Raw genomic sequence first — 24,881 nt, 5'->3', positions numbered from 1 at the left:
AGCCACCCGGGCTGCCCAGTAGTAGATTCTTCATGTTCTTCTCAAGCATTTATAATTAGAAATTTGTATGCCTCCTACAGCTTGACCCATAACTATTTCCTCTTCAGTCATAGTTGATGACAAGGCAACTAAAAATAGCAAATAATATGCTGTAATTTAGATGGCTTTTCCCACGATGGTAGGTGGTTGTCTGTGATGAAATAGCCACAGCTAAAGTCTTTTTATGAGTGTGTTTAAACATTGATTTCAGTAACCCAGACTTGCTGTTAAGGAAATAGCCAAGATAAAATTTGGCTGGAATGTCTAGTAATAACATTATGATGAATTGATGTGTGTTATTGTATAGTAATAATGATGAGATTGTGATGGGAGGGGGAGGGGGAGGTGAAAGTGTCTTTCATGAAGGTGGAACAAACTCTTCTAAGTCCAGCCAAGCAATTTCTGTAGAGTTAATATAAGATTACCAAGGCAGGCGGGATAAAGGCCCATAATTCTGCTCAGGAGACAGAGTCTTCAGCAAAGACATTATTTAAACAGCTTAAGTTAGCTGTTATTTGTGCAGAGTGGATAACTGTTACTGGACCTCAGTAGCAGTGGCCTGGAATCTGCTAAACCTGGGTTGTCCATTGATCTTGTTTTGTAAAGAATTTTCCTGTTTGAGTAAACATGTGGGGCCCCACAACCTCATTTAACCAGATTTCTGTTTTGTGTAGTAGTGACCTATGTTCTGATAATCAGGCAGTGCTTGATTTTAAGCTTATTTGAGACAGTAAGAAATTCAAAGTTAGCTTCAAATTATATAACATGCTTGCTTACTCTCTCCACTCCACCCCACTCAGTACCTCATTAGCCTATCTAAAGCTTTCATGTTCCTGCAACAGTTCTTATCAAACTAGGTTCTAAGAAAAACATTACAGCTAAAACTGGCTTTAAGTTAATCACAATCTACTGGTATTTGAAAAGATGATGAATCCTTGGCTTAAAACAGCCAGGATAGAGCTTTAAATAGTCCTTAGTTAATATATTGAACTGGAGTTAGATATCACCTGTAAGTCTATCTGACAGTACTCTCAGCAACCAGTTTCATTTACCCAGTTTAACACTCTGTTAAAGAGTGTTAAAGAGACAAAGGCTCTGTAACAGTTGTGCCTCGGGTCAAAGCAGAGCTGACCGGAACTTTGCAGTCCAGACATCAATATAATGCCTGCAGAAAGTATAGGAAAAGCTAACAGTGTGTAAATAACCAGCCCCAATGGTTGAGATGTGGGTTAATAATTTCTGTAAATGTACCATGCTATCTCCAAGATTCTGAGAAGCAGAGTAAGCATAACAAATGTTTGTTGTTGTTGTTGCTCCATTTGTAAGTGAACTTGAAAAATGTGATTTAAATTAATACAGGTCTTTTCCAAAACATGCCCACAGGGAAGAAGTGGTCTTCATATCCCCATGGCTCCAAATAGGTTCTCATGAATTAAATCACAAGTCTTAGAGTTTAATTTTCCACAAATGATTAGCTCTTCCACAAGAAATGTGAATTAAAGTTTAAAAACCATAGAAATGTTATAAACCATATACTGAAAACTAGGACAGATGTCTTAGCAAGAGAAATATTTGCAAAATGTTGTATCTAGTTTGTTGTGGAACTATTCAAAGTTGACAGAGTAGAATTTGTCCCAGAAGCCAGTCACTAAAGCAATGACTAGGACTGAGTGTGAGAATAACTAGTATACATTCTAATCTCTGTTAAAGTGTCTTCCTCTGATTACTGGAGAAATAGAAGTCCCCACTATTAGATATGAGAAGTTGGATGTTCTAAAATACAGGGTTTTTTTTTTCTCTCTCTCTCTCTCTCTCTTAATTATAAACTCCCAGGGAGGCCAACATATCAGAATCCTGACCATTCAGAAGAGGAATGTTAGCCATGTTTTAACGGGCATGCGTCTACCACATTTGTATAAATACCCATCCTTTGGTCTTACTGAAGAATTTGTCAACCATTAGGGTTGCCCTTCCAGTGCAACAGTTTGTTAAACAACTAATTAGCCAAGTTCATAGGGGACCAGGGTGAAGGGTACCTAACCAGTCAATACTCCATAGGCTTTTCTAAGCAGGTCACCAATTCTAACTGAAGACATAACCAATTGAGGCTTCTCCAGCACCTAGAGTCAAGCCATTACAGTAGAGGGTTAAATTTATTGGGGCTAGCAGATTTTGAGTCATAAAGGTAGGAAATTATGAAGTAAAGAGCATTATCAGTAGGACCTGAGCTTCATAGTTTGGTTGAGTCCTTTCCAGGAAAAATTCTGACCTCTCCAGGATAGCATCCTTTGCTTTCCTGAAGAAAGGGCTAAAATTCTACAATGTTCCAGTACCCCCAAGGACTTATAAACAGCATGAATAAGAAATGAAAGGAGGCCTCTCCTTCACTTCAAAATCTGCTCAGTTGGGACCTGAATATTTAAAAGAACTACCTAGAAGCACTTCTACTTCCAATTGAGATGGAGTAACAGGAACTGGACTTACCATCCCACCTGAAATAATGATTTCAGGAACACTGTTCATCAGACAACAAAGGTAGTAATCCTGAGAGATGATAAACTTTTTCTAGCTTTCTTAAGGTAGTACTCTCTGCCTCCATCACCACTCCTCAAAAATTGAATTGATAATAACAGAGAGTAGAATGGTAGTACCAAAGGCTGGAGGGTTGGGGAGATTGATCAAAGGGTACAAACTCCGAGGTATAAGTTAATGTACATTGTGTGTGTATAGTTAATGTATTTGTGTACTTAAAATTTGTTTAGAGAGTAGATATCAGGTGTTCTGACCATGAGAAAAAAGGATAATTATGGGAGGCAATGGATATGCTAATTAGTTTTATTGTGGTAAGCATTTCACAGTATATACATATATCAAAACATCATGTTGTATACCGTAAATTTGTACAATTTTTATTAGTCAAAAATAAATTTAAGGGGATCCCTGGGTGACTCAGCGGTTTAGCGTCTGCCCAGGGCGTGATCCTGGAGTCCTGGGATCGAGTCCCACATCAGGCTCCCTGCATGGAGTCTGCTTCTCCCTCTGCCTGTGTCTCTGCCTCTCTCTCTCTCTCTTTCTCTGTGTGTGTCTCTCATGAATAAATAAATAAAATCTTTTTAAAATAAAAAATAAATTTAAGAAAAAGGGAAAATGTTAAAGACAATTTCTAGGTCATGGTGCAGGGAGAAACATCCCCTGCCTCAAGGAGACGGAGCTGAGAGCCCAGGAAGTCTGAGGTGCTAGAGTTAATAGGACAGAGTATAAAAGACAAAAACAAAAAACCCGAGATCTGCAGGTATATCCCTTGAGCATTCATCAGAGTATTGATCAGTGCATGCATGTGAGGAAATTACATAAAGCTAAGGAAAGAATAATGTGAACGGATTAGAAGAAGAGTACCTGCTCCTATCAGCCAAATTGGAAAGCCTTGTGGTTCACATGGCATTGGGTAGAGTACTCAGAAAGGTCTTGCCTCAGTTGGTAGAGAGTACCCTAAATTCAGCACTGCCTAATAAATTGTAAAAGCAATACCTGAACAAATACTACACCTAAGTAACTAACAATATTCCAAAACAAAGCTCAAGATGATTTATAGGAATTTTAAAATGTCAGACAACCAATGGGAATATAAAAATATAGAAACAAAGTAAAACTCACAATATCTCGCATACATGCAGAGGTGACAGGCAGCAAAAAAGGAAAACATGACCAATGACGAGGAAAATAACCAGAACCAATCCAGGACTGACACATATGTTGGAATTAACAGAGAAGTACATCAAAACTGATATTATAAATTCCAACTGTACAAAAAGTTAGGTAAATACATGGAAGATATTCCAAAATAGCCAAAATCAAGCCTCTGGAAGTGAAAACAAAAACAAACATACACTGAATGGGCACTCAGTGGCAGTCTCTGCTCAGACCCGATACTGCTTCCTCATGCATCTCACTCTGCTTCCTCCGTAACCATGTCTAACAAACCTGATATGGCTGAAATTGAGAAATTTAGTAAGTCAAAATTGAAGAAGATAGAAACGCAAGAGAAAAATCTGCCTTCAAAAGAAACAACTGAACATAGGAAGCAAGCAGACAAAACGTAATGAAGTATATACTGCCAGTATGCACTATACATTCCCCAAGCATTGTGTGTTTAATTTTACTGCCTTTAGCTATTTAACTTTATAAGAAGCGGAGAGTTTGGAATAAGTTTAAATGACTGCTGCTCCTTTTACATCAAAGTATTGAGGACTACTGACAACAAAGGCCACATACGTATCCTCCCATCTGCCTGTCTGGCTGGCAGGAAAGGAAGAGAACTTGCATGCTGGTGAAGAAGTTGGGTAGGACAACAATGAAATCTAGAGTAAAATCCAAGCTGTTCTAAGGTGCTGTAAAATGCTGCTTAATCAGAGTGTTATTTTTTTGTTGTTGTTAAATGATATTAATTATTGGAATGGAGTGTCTTTTTAATATGTAAATAAAAAGTTTCAAAACTTGAAAAAAGTACACTGGTTGGGGTTAACAGCAATTAGATATTATAGAAGAAAAGACTAATGAACTTTGAAAGCACAGTGACAGAAAATAATCCAAAATGAAATAGAGGAAAGAGAGGAATAAAAAGTTTTTAATAGAGTGTCTTTGACCTGTGAATATCAAAGAACAACCCCCGTGGGCTAATAATATGGGCAATCAGAATCTCTGCAAGAGAGAAGAAAGAGAAGGAAAGAAAAATTCTTGAATTAGTAGGCCAAAATTTTTCCAAAATTGAAGAAAACTGTAACCCACAGATTTAAGAAACTTTAAACCCATAGCACATAAAACATGAAGAAAACTACTCTGAGGCACATCAATAACCAAGTCACTCAAAACCAGTCATAAAAGAGAAAATCCAAAAAGGAGCCAGGCTGTGGGTGGGCAGAAGAACATGTTATATAGGAACAAAGAATAAGGATAAACACCAGATTTCTCATCAAAAATAATATAAGTGAGAAGACAGTGGAACAAGCGCTTTAAAGTACAGAAAGGAAAAAACCATCAACATAAAATTCTGTGTTGACAAATTCTTTTGGCAAAAAATCTTTCAAAAATGAAGGCAAATTAAGATGTTTTTAGATACACAAAACCATTTTGCCCTATAAGAAATGTGAAAGGAAGTACTTCAAGCAGATTAAAAATGGTACCAGCTAGAAATCTGGATCTACACAAAGAAATAAAGATCACCAGGAAAGTAACAATATTGCTAAGTATAAAAGGATTATTTTCTTATTATTTAAAAAATTTTAGAATATAATTGACCATGTATACAAAAATAACAGCATATTGTGGAGTTTATAGCATAACATGTAAAAGCAGAATGCATGGTAATAGTATAGAGGTACAGAGCAATAAATGTAAACTGTTGTCAGGTGTTTATACTATACATGAAGTACTATATAATGTAACTTTAAGTTATACTGTATTGGTAATTTAATGTAAACATTAAAGATGATTAATATAAAAGCTACAGTGACCACTAAAATAAAAGAATGAGTTACAGATAATAAGACAACAAAAGAGATAAAAGAGAATCATTAAAAATATTAATCCTAGGGCACCTGGATGGCTCAGTCAGTTAAGTGGCTGACTCTTGATTTCAGCTCAGGTCATGATTTCAAGGTCATGGGATTGAGCCCTGTGTCAGGCTCCGTGCTCAGCAGAGTCTGCTTGAGGATTTCCCACCTTCTCCCCCATCCCCTCCTCCCGATTGTGTTCTCTTTCTCTCTAAAATTAATAAATTAACCTTTAAAAAAAGCAATTCTGTTAGTCCACAAGAAGTCAGGTAAAGGGGAACAACAAAGATAGGACAAATAGCAATATGATAGTCTCAGACCTGATCATAACAATTGAATGAAATTGATCTAAACACTGCAATCAAAAGGCAGCAATTGTCAGATTGAATTAAAAAGCAAGATCCAATTACATGCAACTTACAAGGAGCACATTATAGACACAAAGCCAGAAAAAGATTTAAAAGATTGGGAAAAGATTATATTATACTATATTCATCAAAAGAAAGCTGGAGTAACTATATTAATACTAGACAAAGCAGCTTTCAGAGCAAGGAACATTATTACACAAGGTTATTTCATAATGATAAAGGGGTCGATTAATCAACAAGACATAATAATCCTAAATGTTTATGCATCTCAGATCTTCAAAATACATGGGGCAAAAACTGATACAGACTTCAAGGAGAAATAAAACAAAACAAAAAAAAAGAAATAAAACAAATTCACAAATATAGCTGAAGATTTCTAACCCTTCTCTTAGTACTTGATAAAACAAATTGTCAGATAATCAGTAAAGATATAGTGGGTTGGGGACACCTGGGTGGCTCAGCAGTTTAGCGCCTGCCTTCGGCCCAGGGCATGATCCTAGGGTCCCGGGATCGAGTCCCGCATCAGGCTCCTTGCATGGAGCCTGCTTCTTCCTCTGCCTGTATCTCTGCATCTCTCTGTGTCTCTCATGAGTAGATAATGAAATCTTAAAAAAAAAAAAAACTATAAGATATAGTGGGTTGAATAATATTCTCAACCGACTTGACCTGATTGACATTCATAGAACACGTCATTCAACAGGAGAATATGCATTCTTCTCAAGTGCACATGGAATATTTACCAAGATAGAGTGTATTTGGGGATATAAAACAAGTCTCAATAAGTGTATATAAGGCATAAAAAGTATGATCTCTGTTGGTTAGCTGGGGATACAGTAACAAAATAGCACATTTTGGATGTCTTAAATAATAGAAATTTATTTTTTCACAGTTCAGGAGGCTGGAAATCCAAGGTCAGGGTACCAGCAAGGTTGGGTTTTGGGTCCATCCCAAAGACCCAGTCACCAAATACCATCATACTGGGAGTAGGGCTTCAACCAATGAACTTTTGGGGGAGGTTGGGGGGGGAGGGTAGCAGACACATTCAGTCCCTAACAGATCACAATTGAATCAAATTAGAAATCAATAACAGAAAGAGATGCAGAAGATTCCCAGATATGTGGAAACAAAAATAACACTACCATACATCCAAAAAGAAGTCAAGTAGGAAAATAAAGCACTTTGAATTAAAAGAAAGTGAAAACACTCAATTTATGAGATGCAACAAAAGCAATGCTTGGGGGGAATTAACTTCTCTAAATGCCTAGGTTGGAATAGAAGAAAAAAGGTATCAACAATCTAAACTTTAACCTTAATAAACAACCTGGGAGGAGAGCAAATTAAATCCAATTTAATAAACAGGCAAAAGGTAAGAAGAATGATCAAAGCCAAAATAAGTGAAATATTTTCTCTAGGGGTAGAGAAAAATGAGTGAAACTAAAAGCTGATTTTTAAAGACCAGTAAAAGTAGTAAACCTCTGGCCAGACTAATCAGAAAAAAGAGAAGACATAAAACCAGTATCAGGAATGAGAGAGGTGAGGGATCCCTGGGTGGCGCAGTGGTTTGGCGCCTGCCTTTGGCCCAGGGCATGATCCTGGAGACCCGGGATCGAATCCCACATCGGGCTCCCGGTGCATGGAGCCTGCTTCTCCCTCTGCCTGTGTCTCTGCCTCTCTCTCTCTCTGTGACTATCATAAATAAATAAAAATTAAAAAAAAAAAATTAAAAAAAAAAAAATAAAAAAGGAATGAGAGAGGTGATATTACTAGAGCTTACAGATACTAAAAGGATAATAAACGACCCCTATCAACAACTTTATACCAGTAAATTTGGTGACTTAGATGAAATGGACCAATTCTTTGAAAGACACAATCTGAAAGACACGATCTGGTAAAGCTCACTAAAGAAGAAATCAATAGCCTGAATAGCCCTATATTTATTAAAGGAATTTAAGACTGTCAGACTGTTTTCCAAAGTGTTTGCACCACTTTACATTCCCTCCAGCAATGTCCTTGATTATTATCTGATTTTCTAGTTACAGCCATCCTCATGAATATGAAGAAGGTGCTTATCTCATTCTGTTTGGATTTGTATTTTCCTGATGACTAATGATGTGAAACATCTTTTTGTGTACTTATTGGTCTTTTGCATATCTTTCATTTGCATATCTTCTTTGGAGAAGTATTTATTCAGATCCTTTGCTTATTGTTTAATAGAGTTGTCTTTTTATTATTGAATTGTAGGAGTTGTTTTATGTTCTTAATGCAAGGCCCTTATCAGACATATATAATAGATATTTTTCTCTCATCCTATGAGTTGGGGCTTTTTGATTATGTCCTTTGAAGCACGAGGTTTTTATGTTGAAGTCCAATTTATCGTTTTTTTGGCTTGTGTTTTTGGCATCACATATAAGAATCCACTTTCAAATCCAAGATTGTGAAGATTTATTCCTGTGTTTCATCTAAGAATTTTATAGTTTATTCAAATTATTCAAATTAATTAAAATTAAATGTAGAATTCAGTTCCTCATTATACTCTCACATATTAAATGCTCATGTGGCTAATCTCTACCCAGTGCAGATACAGAATGTTTCCATCATTGCAGGAAGTTCTTTGGGACACAAACACTTTAACATAGTTGAAGATGAGCTAAGAACTTGAACAGTTAGTTAACAAAAAAAGAAAGAAATGAGAACTCCATGTACACAAAATTGTTTAGTAGTTAAAGAAGCAAAATTAGAAAAGAGATGGGATTGTTAGTTCCTCAGATGGACAATGGACTACTTCCTTCAGGTCTTGACTTAGAAATCATGCCAGTGTGGCTATTCCAACCCACCCTATTTAAAATTTCAAACTTAGTCTTTTCATTTCCTACATTTTCTCATTAGCTGTAACCATTAATATACATTTAACTTACTTGTCTATTGTTGGTATCCGCCCTCTTTGAATGTACAATCCATGAAAGCCTGTTTTATGCACTATTTGTTGTAATCTCCACTATGTAGAACAGCCCTATATATAGCAGAAACTCAAGAATATGTTAAATGAAACCTGATAAGGTATAGAGAAAAAATGCTCTCATACACTGCTATGAGAGAGTAAATTGGTATAACTTTGTTGAAAGCAGTTATGTAGTATGTTAAAGTCTCAAAAATTGTGCTTGCCTTGTGACCCAACACTTCTCTTTCTAGGTATTTATCATATGGAAGTAATTAAGGATGTGCACAGAGATATGGTTGTTAGATTCAGCCACAATGGAATGCTTTTATCTGCAGTCAGGAGAACTCTTGAACTGACATATTAGAAGGAATGTAGATTGTTTTTCAAAATGTGGCAACAAGAACTGTTTAAAGAGCCTTTCCAATCTTTTGTAATGCCTTAGCATGTTAAAATATTGTCTCATTACTGACTTTTCAAACATACTTCTTTCTTAAGCAGAATTAAACTTGCCTATACAATTTTTTCCACAGGTCCCTTAATATGGACTTTGAAAATCAAGATAAGGAAAAAGACAATAGCAGTTCTTCTGGGTCTTTCAATGGCAACAGCACCAATAATAGTAAGACATTTTATGTCAATTAACCTTCATACATGTAGTGGTCTTAATTAGATTCTTTCTATAACCCCAGTTAATTTACTGGGTTTAAGGATTTATGCTTGGTTATAATAATAAAATCTAATCTATATGGTATAATTTGTAAAAATTCTTAATGTTCTGAATCTAAACCACTGATTTCTTGTGTACTGCAGGTGTCTGCCTGCTTATGACTTCATTTAAATTCTTTGATGTTGATTATTTTGTAATAATCATTGATCACAAATTCATTCAGGGACTTTTTTTTTTTTTAAGATTTTATTTATTTATTCATGAGAGGCAGAGACATAGGCAGAGAGAGAAGCAGGCTCCATGTGATATGGGACTTGATCCTGGGACTCCAGGAACATGCCCTGGGCCACAGGCAGGTGCTCAACAGCTGAGCCACCCAGGCGTCCCCATTCAGGGACTCTTGAAGAGAGTTACATGAAGTACTTGTAAAACTATTATGACAACCTCTTCTGATATTAAAGATTTTATAAGAGTACTTGCTTTATAAGAAATAGAAGTGTGCTAAATGGCAAATGTTTCACAACATTGCTTATAATGGCCAAAAAGTAGAAACACAACTCAGAAATCAATAAATTAAAAAAAAAGAAAGAAATCAATAAATTAGTTGATGGATAAACAAAATATGGCATATCCATACAACGGAATACTATTCAGCATTAAAGAGAATGAAAAAAAAATAAATTAAAAAAATAAATAAAGAGAATGAAGTACTGATACATGTACATGCTACAACATGTATGAACCTCAAAACATAATGTTAAGAAGCCAGACAGGAAAGACTACATATTGTATGAGTCCACTTATATGAAATTTCCAAAACGGCAAATATGGAGAGACATACAGTGGAGTTTTAGTTGCCTGGCAAGTGTGGGACACTTAAGATGGGTGAATTAAAAAAAAATAAAAATAAATAAAAAAAAAAAAAAGATGGGTGAATTTTGCGATATGTAAATTGTGCTTCAGTTATAGTTATAGAAAATTGATGATGCTTATTATAAAGGGAATTGAATTATAAATAAGGAGACTTGATTTGATAATCAAGAGCATGATACTAGGTTCCTGCCATGCAATTTATTAGATATATATTTTTTAGATAATCTTTTCGATATTTTGAAAGCTGCAAAAGCATGAGAGCTGGTACCCAAGCTGTTACTAGGCAGTGTGGCCAAAACACTTTGTAAGGGGTTAATAAAGTCCTAAGACAGAGATACCAAATACCACTTCCTGTCCCTGGAACAGGAACTTTTTCTCACAGACCTTTAACATAGCCTCAGAGTCCTTCTGAAAAAGCATCTGCTATCCATAGGTCAGAGTAAGCACTAGAGATTAATTCATTTGTCATCATCCATGTACAAAGAGAATAAAGAGAGAGGCAGTTCAGGGTGAGCCTTCATGGGCCAATTTAATAAGGGACTTCTGTCCCAGAGAAGGTGAGTTAAACCGTGAACTCTCGTATTGCTGGAGAAGTCATTCTGGGTGGTAAGAGCATATGATATTAGGCACTGAGGAGAGAATGAGCATGACTTATAGGAAGTGTCAAGTCACCACCTACCAGAGAGGAAATACTGAGGATCCAATATAAAGTCAGAATACTGATGGGAGAATTTTAGAAGTTAAATCAAAAAGAGATTACTTTCAGTCCCCATCAGCCAAATTCTACTTGCCTAATTTTCACCGAATTAAATGTGTTTGTTGTTCACAGGAGTGTAAAGTAGGCATTACAAATACAGTAAGTAGAATCATTTAAATATGAGTTTTTCCTTAAACTTACAACACAGATCCTTGTATGAGGATAAATACCATACCAGTAACTTGTGAGGAACCAGGTAAAACCCAGTGTCAATACCCGATCTTCAGGTTAAATGATTACATAGCACTTATCTTCTATCAACTTTTTAAGCCAAATCATTTTATACAATTGAAACTCTTTTACAAGTCCTGTGTTACATAGCATATATGCAGATGATGTATTTAAACCATATTATAAATCCATTGTACATTGAATCACAGAAATCTAAAAGAAATAGACAAAATGTGTCTGAGTACGATTTTATCTTCAAATAAATGGTTAGATCATTCCACACAGTGGACGGAAGTTACCTGGTGACATCAATTTTCATTTCTTACCACTAACATCTAAGGAGTAGTAGATGTTTTTGTTTTTTTTTTTTAAGATTTTATTTATTTATTCATGAGAGACACACAGAGAGAGGCAGAAGACATAGGCAGAGGGAGAAGCACGCTCCCCGAGGGGAGCCGAATGAGGGACTTGATCCCAGGATCCTAGGATCACTCCCTGAGCAGAAGTCAAAAGCTCAACCACTGAGTCACCCAGGCGCCCCTAGATGCTTATTTAAATGGTGGTTTTCCTAAATCTGCCTCCCATGTTGTGCTGAATTATCTTCACAGAAATATTTTCTCAGTGCCTCATCTGGGCCATGAATACCAGAAAGGATAGACACAGATTAGGAGAGAATGCAGTCCACTTCCACATAATCAGGAAAAACACAATGAAAGAAATGGCTGTTGCAGCGTGGAAGGCCAGTACTTGATCATAGAGCACAACACCATTCCATATTGAAGGGACAGCATGGACAACAGGGTATATTTTTCAAAATTAAGGAAATAATAACCAGAAAGATGAACAGAGAAACACAAGAGATTGTGTAAGTGCTAAAGAGCTTGAAGACCTGAATGTTAACGATGTAGAAGAATTAGGGAGAAGCTCTCAGGAAAGGAAGGTATGAATTTAGTGTTCAGATTTTGGGAAGAGTGTTACGAATTGACTATAGAAGAAAGTGTAGATAGGTAGAGGTTGCTCTTAAAGGTTGCAAAATTTTTTTAAAAAAATTTTTTAAAGATTTTTTTTGAGAGGGAATGTATGCGCATACATAGGCACACAAGCCGAGGAAGAGGGAGAAGCAGACTCCCTGCTGATGGTGAGGCTTGATCCCAGGGCCCTAAGATCATGACTTGAACCAAAGGCAGATGCTTAACCAACTGAGCCACCCCAGCACCCTGCAAAATTTTTTAAAAAATTAAAAAATAAAGCTTGCAGTTGCTTACTCACAAAATAAATAAGAATCAAGGAATTTGTGAAATATACACAAAAATGAGTGACATATGGTTACCTAAACAGTGTGAATGTTGCTCACAATGTTGAACAAAAGAACCCAGACACACAAAAAATATGTGCTACTTAATTCAGTGTATGTAATAAGCTCAAAAAATAGGCAAAATAAATATTAGTATTTTATGATGTGCACTTGGGTAGAAAACCTATAAAATAGAGCAAAGAAGATAAAATAGAGCAAGCAAAGAAGAAAGTATCATAAAAGCCAGGATAGTAGTTCCCTTTGTGGAAAAGACTAGGGACTGAGAGGGTCACAAGAATGACTTGTGGGCTTGGCAAGCTTCTGTTTCCTGACTGGATGGTATTAGCCATGTGATGATTGAACTCTACATTTTTGTTTTATGAACTTTGCTATATGCGTGTTATGTTTTACAATGAAAAGGGCTAGAAAGAAAGTGGGAAAGAGGGAATGTCCTCCAGGTCCTCTCTGATTTTCCCTAACCTTATTCTAAATCCAGTCTCATGCCTACATCTGCCCCAAGAAACTTGCATAGAGACTTTTCCTCCTGGTACACCAGTCTTTATTTAATCAGTATTAAGTAGGTTAAAAAAGGACAACTCCCTTCCTTACCCCCATTATCTGACACCTTGAAGTCCTTTACCAAGCTTCCTGTGGAATTTATCTGAACTGTGAAGAGTATACAGTTTTTTTCAAGCCGTCATGTTACCTACTGTGTAATAGGTGCTAGTAAATAGTGAAAAGCCTGCTTCTTTAATGGAGGTGCAAAATCAGTAAATTTCTTAATTATCAATAATATGGTAGTGTATTGTTCAGTATCTATTTAGCCTATAGCCTTGTTCACTAATTGCTAAAAATAATTTCTCTGTACTAATTTTTTCCGTCACCATGCCTCTTTCTCTCTTTTTTTCTTTTTCTTTTTCTTTTTCTTCCTTTTTCTTTTTTTTTCTTTTTTTTTTTTTTTTGAGACTGCCCTCGATCTCTGTGTTCCACTAGCTTCTTGCCACTGTTCAAAAGTGCCTGCCTTATCCCTAGGTCTGCCTTGAAGAGAAAATCATCCTATTTCTTTTTTCTTTTTCTTTTTTCTTTTTTTTTTTTTAAGATTTTATTTATCCATGAGAAACACAGAGAGAGAGAAAGGCATAGACACAGGCAGAGGGAGAAGCAGGCTCCATGCAGGGAGCCCGTCATGGGACTCAGTCCCGGACTCCAGGATCACACCCTGGGCTGAAGGCAGGCACCAAACCGCTGAGCCACCCAGGCGTCCCTCATCCCTATTTCTTATGTTAATTTTAGCTTTAAAGGTAATGCCAGTTGCATTGGAGTAACTCCTCAATTATGAGGGCTCTGTTTTGCTATGCTCTGTTTTGTTTTGAAGTCACTGAAATGTGGCTGAAATTTCTGACTAATCAGCTCCATCCCCTTCAGAACCATTATCTCCAGACCTTTAGAAAGTACAGTATTGAAATTGTATACATTTTTTTAGTTAACATACTGTCAGCAACTAAAGGAACTTCCCTTGCCCTCTGACGCTGATGTTTGGTAAACTCCCTTGGGGCATTCTTTTATAAAACTAATGGAAGCAGTGTCTCATACCTCCACAGTTTAAAATCTGTGCTTTCAAAAAAAAAAAAAAATCTGTACATTGTCTTTCTAGAAAAGCTCTTTGTATTCAGTTTTGATTGCAGATTGAACTTCTAAAATTTAGATTTTTATAAACAAATACTTCTTTCATACCTGACTTACTAATCAGTCTTTGTTCTAGCCAGCCATTTAAATTTTCTGTCCATATTTTAAACCAATATAATTAATCTGTAGACTATATGATGTTTTGTTTTACAAAAGAGGAGGGTACAAGTGTGTGTTTTAAGATTTGTTTTTCCTCATATAAAAATTATTTGAGAAACCATTATTTTCTGTTGGGAAAGGCACCTGAAATGTAGTTTCCTCTAGTAGTTCTTTGACCAAGTGTAGAGTACTCAGATAAAACAACTAGGTGAATTTCATATAGAGTTTTGTCTCATAAATGTCCATAATACACTTTAAGATTGTATGCGTGCACAGGATCCAGGGGCCAAGTTTAACTGCAGTTCTGGTCAGCCATCTTAGAGAACATGTCTATCTTGAAACATAGGTCACTCTTCCTAAATTGAAATGCCCTATTCCTTGGGTGAATTATTTGACTTTTCTGCCTAGCCAGTGAGAAGCAATTTTGTTTTGTAGAAATATTTAATATTTAACAAAAATACCTAAATAGCTTTCTTGGGACAGGTAAATTTAAATACCAAAGAGCAGTTTTTATTATTATTATTTTTTTTTTTTTTTTTACTGGAGTTCAATTTGCCAACATATAGCATATGTTGCTCCTCCCACCAAGTCCCCCCCCCCCTCGCCCCAAAGAGCAGTTTTTAAGCATTAGTTGATGATTGCAACCTTTTCTGCCTAGTTATGTTCATCCTGGTCACATTATATCTTATTCATAGCCTTAATTTACTGAAAAGAAACATTTACTTCTGGCATTTCTTTATAATAGCTCATATGAATGTTTTTTCTTTGATTCCTCTCAAGAACTTTGTATCTCAGCAGGTTCTTGTGGAAGTAGATCGTACACAGATTAGTAATTTTTTCTTTTAATTCAGTGGTTATCAGATTGTGCCATGTTTCTCTTCTCTACCAGATACTTTATTATTAATGCTTCTCAACTCTGTATGTACAAGAAAATTTCAGGAGTTTTTAACGGGCCCTACTAACCCCCAGAGATTTCAGTTTCATTGATCTGGGGTTGGGCCTGGGCATTGTAATTGTTAAAGCTCTCCAGGTGATTCTGATGAATAACCACGAACTGAAAACCACTGTGCTAAATATTACTGTATCCCAAGTAATTGTTTTCTCCCATTTATCTCTTATTGGTTCCCATAAAATAATTTTTCTGATTTTTGGTTTTCAGGTGTCTTGTTCCCTCCACTCCCCAGCCCAGAGGTGTGATCCTCAGTGACAGTGGAGAAGAGTGAACATGAATAAATCTGTAGATGATGATAAGTTATTTTACTTAGTATATTTAAACCACCTCTTTTACCAAACCTGCACATGAGACTGCAAATGTACTCAAATTGACTAATGTGAATTTTTACTACCGGTTGTTGTTCCAGGTTTTCTGTTTTTGTTTATTTTTGATGGTCTTTTTTTTTTTTTGGTGCCTTGTCAACCAGATTGTTAGCAGCAGGAAGTGGTAGTTCAGTTCAAAAGTATTTCTTGAGCACCTGCTATAATGAAAGCACCATGAAGAGAGCAAGAAGTTCATAATCTCAGTGGGAAGGAAAGAATCAAAGGAGCTAGATGATCTATGTCTTATGTACTAACCCCTGCAACTGTTAATGTCTCTGAAGTAGGGACATAGCACCTGTTATTTAAGTCATTAATAGGTCCCTTTTTCTCTTTCAGGTATCCAAACTATTGACTCTACCCAGGCGCTGTTCCTTCCAATTGGAGCATCTGTCTCTCTCCTAGTAATGTTCTTCTTCTTTGACTCAGTTCAAGTAGTTTTTACAATATGTACAGCAGGTAAGTGAGTTTCTTCTCTATTCTTAAACATTAACCTTACAGGAAATTTTTTCACCTCTTCTTAATCATCATTCAAAACTTAATATTTATATACCCTGCTATGCAAGTTTTTCTTCTTAAGTCTGATTTTTACTCCCTACACTTCTCTTTGAACCACTGGATGATACACATATCATCAGTTTGGGACTGCCAGCATAGCCTGAATAAAAGGCCAGGGGTTTGAAAACTTGTGAGCTTTATGACACCATAGTAGGACCATTTTGACTGTGGCTCCTTGTCTGGAAGATTACCAGAAGGTCCAATGTGGCAGAGAGCAGTCATTGGCAACCCCCACTGATGTTTCTGTAGATAGACACAGTGATAATCAGTAATTGAACGGTCAGCCCTCTGATCAGTTTTTAAGTCAAGAGGTAATAGAGTGTATAAAACGTCAGCAAAATGCTGGACATGTCAGATCATACCCTGGCCTACTGTTTCTCTTTTCGTGTTAAGATAGAAGAGAATGAGAACCCCTAGATGTCTCTGCTTTCCCCTACTTCAAATCAGGTACTTCTTCTCAAGACTTTATCTGTACAATGCTGACAGAAGACATTTTTCTTCTCTGGTTAACTAATTGTATCTGTTGAGAAAAGTTTTCTGGGCAGTAAGTGTTTCCATAAGTCATGCCATTTTTCCTATAGTTCAAACTAAACAAAAGTTAACTATATATTTTCTTTCTCTAGTTCTTGCAACAATAGCTTTTGCTTTCCTCCTCCTCCCGATGTGCCAGTATTTAACAAGACCCTGTTCACCTCAGAATAAGTAAGGACTTGGGATTTTCCTCTAAATTATGAATTTGTGTATGTTTTTATCTTATACTTGATAGCATTGTTAGAAGTCTAAATTTCTGGTATTGACTGAGCACACAAATACCAGAAGACTGGGAAGGGAGATGTTTGATCTTTAAGACTGGAAGATGGTATTTCTTTTTGCACCTTTTCATAGCAGAGGAAATGTAAACAAACTTAGGCAGTCTGAGTTGTTGAAATATGCTTCCTGCTTAGATTATTGAAAGATAAACAGTTTTGTTTTGAAGCACTGCTTTCATTCCTTTACTAGGGAGCTAATGGGATATGAAAATAGTGGTTGACTGAAACATTTTTGCCTTTCATCTTTGGTGACCTAGAGTATATACTAGCCACTATGGTCTAAACCCCGTGTATACACTTTTTACAACTTAACTCCTAAAGCCACTGCTCCATGGAAACAAAATGCTGTGCTAACAGAGATGCCATATGCACTTAGGAAACCAGGTACTTGGGGCAGCTGATTTTCCCAAGAATTCGTGATAACCAGATAGTTACTGTCATTTTATAAATATGTATTCATCATTGCCCAGTGGATTGAAGGTCAATACTTCATTTTGTTTTCCTCATAAGAACAGAATTTCCTGTATCATGTACTTTAACTCTCCAAAGATTGGCATTGTAACTTTTTTGTGTGTGTGTGTGTTGTAACTTTAAACTTCTAAACACCCATGTTGATAATTTTGGATAAAAAAGTATAGTATCAGATGGGTGCAGAAGTATAATTAATTCCTCTGCATATCTGTAGCTTACTCAAAGGAGGTTTGGATATTTTCAAATTCCAGATGTCTGGGTATAGCCTGCTTTTCTAATCTGACCATCATGAGCTCTGGGCATGAAGGACCAAGGGAGATTTTGGTTATTGAAATATGATATATTGCTATATTAGTCCAATAAATGTGTGTTTTCCAGGATTTCCTTTGGTTGCTGTGGGCGTTTCACTGCTGCTGAATTATTATCATTCTCTCTGTCTGTCATGCTCGTCCTTATCTGGGTTCTCACTGGCCATTGGCTTCTCATGGATGGTGAGTAACATATGAAAAGTTGAAGTTTTAATATAGTTTATATAATTAAATTTGTCCTTCCTTCCTTTGCTTTCTGTGTTTTAGTAATATTTCCTCTGGTTGGGCAGCCTGGGTGGCTCAATGGTTTAGCACCGCCTTCAGCCCAGGGCATGATCCTGGAGACCCAGGATCGAGTCCCATGTTGGGCTCCCTGCATGGAGCCTGCTTCTTCCTCTGCCTGTGTCTCTGTCTGTCTGTCTCTCTCTCTGTCTCTCATGAATAAATAAAATCTTTAAAATATATGTATATGTATATATACATATACTCTGATTACCATGAATATTAGATATTCTTAGGTGGTGTTAATATTGTTGAGTTTTTTATTATTTTTACCCACATTTTTAAGATATTTTTGAATAACAGCTTTTTGAGGTATGATTCACGGTATACCATATAATTTACCTACTTAAAGTGTAAAATTCAGTGAGAGAGTTGTGCAGCCATCACTACAGTCAATTTTGGAGCATTGTCATCATCTACCCTCCAAACCCCATACCCAGCAGTCACTCCTCATTACCCACCTGAGCCCCAAGCATCCACTAGTCTCCTTTCTCTCTCTGTGGATCTGCCTCTTCTGGACATTGCACATAAATAAAATATACATTATGTGGCTGTGTGGCTGTCTCCTTTCACTTAGCATGATATTTTCAAGGTTCATTCACGCTGTAACCTCAATTGGTACTTCATTTCTTTTCTGGCCAATTACTGTTTGTTTGCATAGATATGCCAGTTTTATTTACCCATTCATCAGTTGTTGCCACTTTTTTGGCTATTATGAATAATGCTGCTATGAACATTCATGTACATGTTTTTATGTAGATTTTACTGTTACATAAATGGAATAATACTGTTACATATATTACATACAAATATATGTGTGGAATATATTATATATATGTTATATACAATAGACTTTTTATGTAATGATATGTCTGTATCGTTAACATAAAGGTGAAGCATATCCTTTTTAAAAATTCCAGAGTAGGGATCCCTGGGTGGCGCAGCGGTTTGGCGCCTGCCTTTGGCCCGGGGCACGATCCTGGAGACCCGGGATCGAATCCCACGTCGGGCTCCCGGTGCATGGAGCCTGCTTCTCCCTCTGCCTGTGTCTCTGCCTCTCTCTCTCTCTCTCTCTGTGACTATCATAAATAAATAAAAAAAAAAAAATTAAAAAAAAAAATTCCAGAGCATTCCATTGTGTTACTTAACTGTTTCTGGACCTTTAGATTTTTTTTTTTTTAAGATTTTTATTTATTTATTCATGAGAGAAAGAGAGGCAGAGACATAGGCAGAGGGAGAAGGCAAGGAGCCCAATGCAGAACTCGATCCCAGGACCCAAGGATCACACCCTGAGCCAGAGGCAGACGCTTAACCGCTGAGCCACCCAGGAGTCCCCCCTTAGATTGTTTTTAACCTTCTGTTATAAATAACCCTGAGATAAACATTCTTGTCTCACCTCTGGGTACACATGTCAGATTACTTAATAAGATTGTTTCTATGGATGAGTTCCTAGATATGAAATTCCTAGATCAAAGGATTTTTGTTAAAAATTCTTTTTTCTTTATTACTGTACTGCCTTTCAGAAAGGCAGTAGCAGTGTACATTTCTATCTGTGGCACATGAGACTCCCCCTTGATGGGTGATGATAAGGATGAACTAAGAATGGCAGTAAGAGCTAACATTTATTGAATGATCTGCATTGGGTGCTTTCCTGGGTGTTTACATGGATTATCTCATTTAGTCCTGAAAAACTCTTTGAAGGAGATACTTATTCCCACTTGACAGAAGAGGAAACAGGTTCAGTGAAGTCACTTATCCAGTCCCAGAACTCTTGTGTATACTTCATACTTCTCATCAGAATATCTTGGGAGGGACATTTCCAAAAATACCTCATTCTTTTCTCTCCCGTAAGACATTTAAAAACTTTTCTTAAAAGACCCCGTAAGCGGGCAGCCCAGGTGGCTCAGCGGTTTAGCGCCGCCTTCAGCCCAGGGCGCGATCTTGGGGACATGGGATTGAGTCCCATGTCGGGCTCCCTCCATGGAGCCTGCTTCTCCCTCTGCCTGTGTCTCTGCCTCTCTCTCTCTCTCTCTCTCTCTCTCTCTCTCTCTCTCTCTCTCTCGTGTGTCTCTCTCATGAATAAATAAATAAAATCTTTAAAAAAAAAAAAAAAAAAGACCCCATAAGCATCTCCTCCTCCTTTTTCATTCAGTCCTTAGTCTCACTTTCACAGTTCACTTTTCCGTATCTCAAGGAGCTTATCTTTTTTTTTTTTTTTTTTTTTTTCTCAAGGAGCTTATCTAACTGCTCTGCCCTACAAGGTCTGGTTGATTTTCTCCAGAAGAGAAGGAAATTAAAATACAAAAGACTATTTTATACGATCTGTAATACTATCTAAAGAATTTTTAAAAGGGAAATTTGAAAATCAGATATTATGGGTATGGATTGCACTTATTACTCCTGTTATCCATTCCAAGCAAGCACAAGACTAATCAAGACCTTAAAAACAGCTTTTTGGAGGCTCCTGTCCACTAAGGCACGGTGCTCCCACAGCTCTGATGATGGCTCAACTACAGTAGAACTGTCACTCAGTGAGGTTGCAAATCAAGTTACCCCTTAGATTTATATACAGACCTTTAATGAGTCAGAATAGAAAGTAGAGTCAAAATCACCAGTGCCCTGACTGTGCAGTAATTCACATTTGCTGATGTCTGACAGGTTTGATCTCTTGTTTTAGCTTCTTAAATTGCCTTGTAAAAAAAACATTTCTGTGATCATGCTTTGGAATGTGTATAAGCATCCTGAAGTAAAATGTTTAAGGTTTTTAAGTGGTTACCAGAACTATTCAATTTCCCAAATCAAGTATCAGTTCTTTCGGTATTCGTACAGATTGGTATTTGATACTTAAGTGCTTGTAGAGGTTGATGAAGAATAACTTAAAAAGAAATTGCATCTGAAGTCACACAGGTTGCTTGCCCAGCTTATAGTAGAAGAGTGAATGCCTATTTTTGTATATTAGGCAATAAGAGTAATGAAAAAGTACCAGGTTTGTGTATTTGAGTTTTCCTGAGATTAACTCTTGATTTCTGCAGAATGACTTACCCTAAAAGCATGTGGGTGATTTTGAAAGACGAATAGAGCCTAATCTCTTTTAAAAATCTGTGTTACAGAAAATTAAGGAGTCTTAGTCATGATAATGATTAGAGAGAGTAAATATTAGTCCAAATCTCATAGCTGTTTTTATGATTATATTCTTCAGTCTCACCTAAACTAGTGCCTGATGAGAAAACAAGCAGCACAGACATTTCTTCTCTATTACTTCTTTTTTTTTTTTCCCTCTATTACTTCTGAACAAAAACTATTTAGAAATGCTGGTTAGTTGGTTAATATCTAAATCAGATTATTTCAGTCCATTAAAATGACTGTTTGGATGACTGTTAGCTATATACTCTTAAGAGAAACTGTTCTGTGCTGATGTCCTTAAAGAGTCCATTCCCATAAGTGTTACACATAAATGATCTCATTATACAAATATTATGTGTAATGAGAGGACAAAAGCTTCAGGTACTACTGTTTTAACTAGAGTAGTAGAAGACAGTCATCATCTTACCAGACTGATTAGTCAGTCTCTCAATGCTGGCAGACTCAAAGTCCAGATGATGACAGATGGTATTTAAACTACCTTGAAGTCTCTCGACCCTCTCTGAGTTTCTCTGTAACTCCACTAACTTTTTGTGGCTCTGCTTTCGTGGAACTCTTTATGCATGTGTTCAGATACACATGATACTATTTACAGGTTTTGCTAAGGGTTTTAAGTTTACCAAGCTGCTGACCCAAAAAGATTAGATACCTCTCAAAGCAGCAAGCAGTGTGTTTATACTTTTCATCTCTACTCTCCCAAGCATTGCATATGGAACAGAAAAATACCTATTTTCTAGTAGTATGTCACTAAAAAAGAAAAGGTTGGCAATGGAAGGTGACATTCTCTTCAGGATACACTGATTTACACAGCCATCTGAAACACATACTTTAGAACAAGTCAGCAGGATTTTCCTTGTACTTCTACAGGCAGGGCCAGGGACAGGCTTACTAGACTAACAGAAGAATGGGATAAAGCAGCTCTCCCGTAAGATGGACTAGAGTCCATTGCCCTATAAGATTTCCTCTAGACTATAGAGTTAATAAAGAGCTGCCCATACAAGCTGCCCACTTTTCCCAGTGACCAATATCAGAAATAAATTTCCATCCTGAAATTCAGCTAATACAGCTAAAATTCTCTGAGGGTTCCGTGAGGCTCTCCAAACCCCACTTAACCCTAGCATGTAGGTGTTTACATAACCTTCTGTCATTATTGCTGGTCCCCAAACCTTACTTATCTAAGAGTCTCTTCTCCCTACCAGTTTGCACTGGTTAAACTGCCCTTGTGACCCAGAGTAGAGTTGTTCCTCCTCCCTGCCCCCACCAAAAAGGAGAACCTTTGAGCTTTCTTTGTTTCTCAGACTCTAATGTTTGAAGTGTGTGTGACTTGTTTTCTGCTATTACAGAAAATGTAGCTTTCTAGCCACAGTCTTTTAATGTTTTGAAATTTGTTCTTCTCTGACATGGAAATTATCTTTATAGACTTCTCTACAGAATCAGAAATCATCGTAGGCAGTGATAATTTGGTAGTAGAATTTTTTAAATGAATGTTTCTTAATGAAAGCCTGTTCTTTGAAGTTAATTGAGAGTGAAAACAGAATGATGAATGTGGTTGTTTTAAGGCAAGGCATGAAGTATGTTTTCAAGCTTATATACTAAAAAGTATTAACAGTAAGAAGAGACATCAGCATGTTCTTGAACTAAATATAGAGTTCTTTATCTACTTTCACTTTCATCTGGCAAATTAACCTTTTAAATTTGGGAAGCCTTGAAAGAATTTGGCCAATGGGTGGTTTGGTACATTAGCTAAAAGCTGATGAATCTTTTACACACACATTTACCATTCAAGGATTGTAAAACCAGATCCACAGTATACATCCACTGACCAGTTCAGGGACCAGAAGAGTCTTGAACAGATATCTAGTCCAGTGCTCTCATTTAATACACTTGTTACTAATCTATGGTTAGAAAACACGCAGTGCCAAAAATCTAGTAATTGATTTATTTTCTTGTTTTAAAATGCTAGAATGTGGGGCAGCCCAGGTGGCTCAGCGGTTTAACGCGGCCTTCAGCCCAGGGTGTAGTCCTGGAGACCCGGGATCGAGTCCCATGTCGGGCTCCCTGCATGAAGCCTGCTTCTCCCTCTGCCTGTGTCTCTGCCTCTCTCTCTGTGTCTCTGATGAATAAATAAAATCTTTAAAAATAATAATAAAATAAAATGCTAGAATGTGGCATTTCATCCACATAGGGCTAAGATAAAGGATCTACCAGGGGATCCCTGGGTGGCGCAGCGGTTTAGCGCCTGCCTTTGGCCCAGGGTGCGATCCTGGAGACCCAGGATCGAGTCCCACATCGGGCTCTCAGTGCATGGAGCCTGCTTCTCCCTCAGCCTGTGTCTCTGCCTCTCTCTCTCTCTCTCTGTGTGACTATCATAAATAAAAAAAAAAGAGGATCTACAGATCCTACAGAATGGAGTGCAGGCTACTTAAGATCTTACAGGTTACCTGTTCCTTTTCATGAACATTTTGGCTTGGATGGGGTCATCGTCTTTGTCCCTGGCCCTACTGGTTGTGGAGGCAGAGTGACAGATTATATCAATAATACGTTGAAAGTAATTCTAGATCACTGGCTAAGATTAATAATTTATTTCTCGGGCAGCCCGGGTGGCTCAGTGGTTTGGTGCCACCTTTGGCCCGGGGCGTGATCCTGGAGATCCGGGATCGAGTCCCACCCCACGTTGGGCTCCCTGCATGGGGCCTGCTTCTCCCTCTACCTGTGTCTCTGCCTCTGTGTGTGTGTGTCTCTCATGAATAAATAATTAATTAATTTAAAAAATATAATAATTTACTTAACACTTTTGGTTAATTTACATTTAACCAAAAGATTGTTGGTAAAACTATTTGAGAGAGTCTTGAGTTTTCTCAAGCAGCATGGAATGAGGGAAAGTTATCACACTTCTTCATTTTGGCTTGGAAAAGTCCTGAGGAGGATGTAAGATTTTCTGAAGAGTTATTTAACGAAAGCATGAAGAAAAAGAGAGGCAAACTGGAATGAATATTTGAGGGTGTGTTTCAGGGATGTGACAGATTGTGGCACTATCCGTTTGGGGGTAGGAGTGATATTTAACTCTCTGAAGGAGTCAGAAAGGGTGCATTCTGCCTTCTCACATGTGGGACTCACAGCACAGTGGGGACGCTTGGTATGACTGCAATAGGGTATATCGCTCAGCTTAGCTGAAGAGGAAGGAGTAGGAATGGGAGCAAAGGAAGACAGACTCTGAGGCCTTACCATCCTGTGAGTTGTGCCCGAGGCTATAGGACTTATAATTAGACTAGATCCATCACAGAGTAAGGAACCTAGTACCATATTCAGGAAACAATGCAAAGTGATAATTTCCAATGGCGGTGAAGAGTAAGCAGGAAAGACACAGAGTGGGAAAGGACGCACTTCAAACTAGGGAGGCGTAGGGAAGCATGGACAAATTGTGCTGTGACCACAAAGGGTGGCACCCAGAATGGCTGCAGAGTGAGTGGCTATGTGATGAAAGACTGTGATAAATTGAAAACAGACCCAGAGTTTCTTGTTTGGAAGATGAGAGATCTAATGGCATTGTCTGAGTC

General features: G+C 37.3%; 2 protein-coding genes across 5 annotated transcripts in view; both read left to right on the top strand.

Annotated features, from left to right (window-relative positions):
• Positions 1–24,881, top strand: part of SPPL3 (signal peptide peptidase like 3) — a 140,313-nt gene that overhangs the window by 107,541 nt on the left and 7,891 nt on the right. For 2 of the 4 annotated variants that reach the window (XM_025474227.3, XM_025474226.3), the window contains 4 exons: positions 9,425–9,513; positions 16,095–16,214; positions 16,937–17,015; positions 17,972–18,084. In XM_025474227.3, the coding sequence (XP_025330012.1) occupies positions 9,425–9,513; positions 16,095–16,214; positions 16,937–17,015; positions 17,972–18,084 (401 nt within the window). Of the gene's footprint in view, positions 1–2,322; positions 2,575–9,424; positions 9,514–15,651; positions 15,689–16,094; positions 16,215–16,936; positions 17,016–17,971; positions 18,085–24,881 lie in introns of those variants that run through there. The other 2 variants (XM_025474225.3, XM_035706318.2) reach the window with 2 other exon arrangements.
• On the top strand, positions 3,763–8,080 carry LOC118352361 (thymosin beta-4-like). The gene is made up of 2 exons (XM_049101496.1): positions 3,763–7,489; positions 7,711–8,080. Exon 1 carries the CDS (start codon positions 4,008–4,010, stop codon positions 4,137–4,139), a length of 132 nt encoding a protein of 43 aa, XP_048957453.1. The 5' UTR covers positions 3,763–4,007; the 3' UTR covers positions 4,140–7,489; positions 7,711–8,080.

Source organism: Canis lupus, chromosome 26 (assembly GCF_003254725.2).
Source record: "Canis lupus dingo isolate Sandy chromosome 26, ASM325472v2, whole genome shotgun sequence".
Taxonomy (NCBI): domain Eukaryota; kingdom Metazoa; phylum Chordata; class Mammalia; order Carnivora; family Canidae; genus Canis; species Canis lupus.
This window is presented reverse-complemented; position numbering and strand designations above follow the sequence as displayed.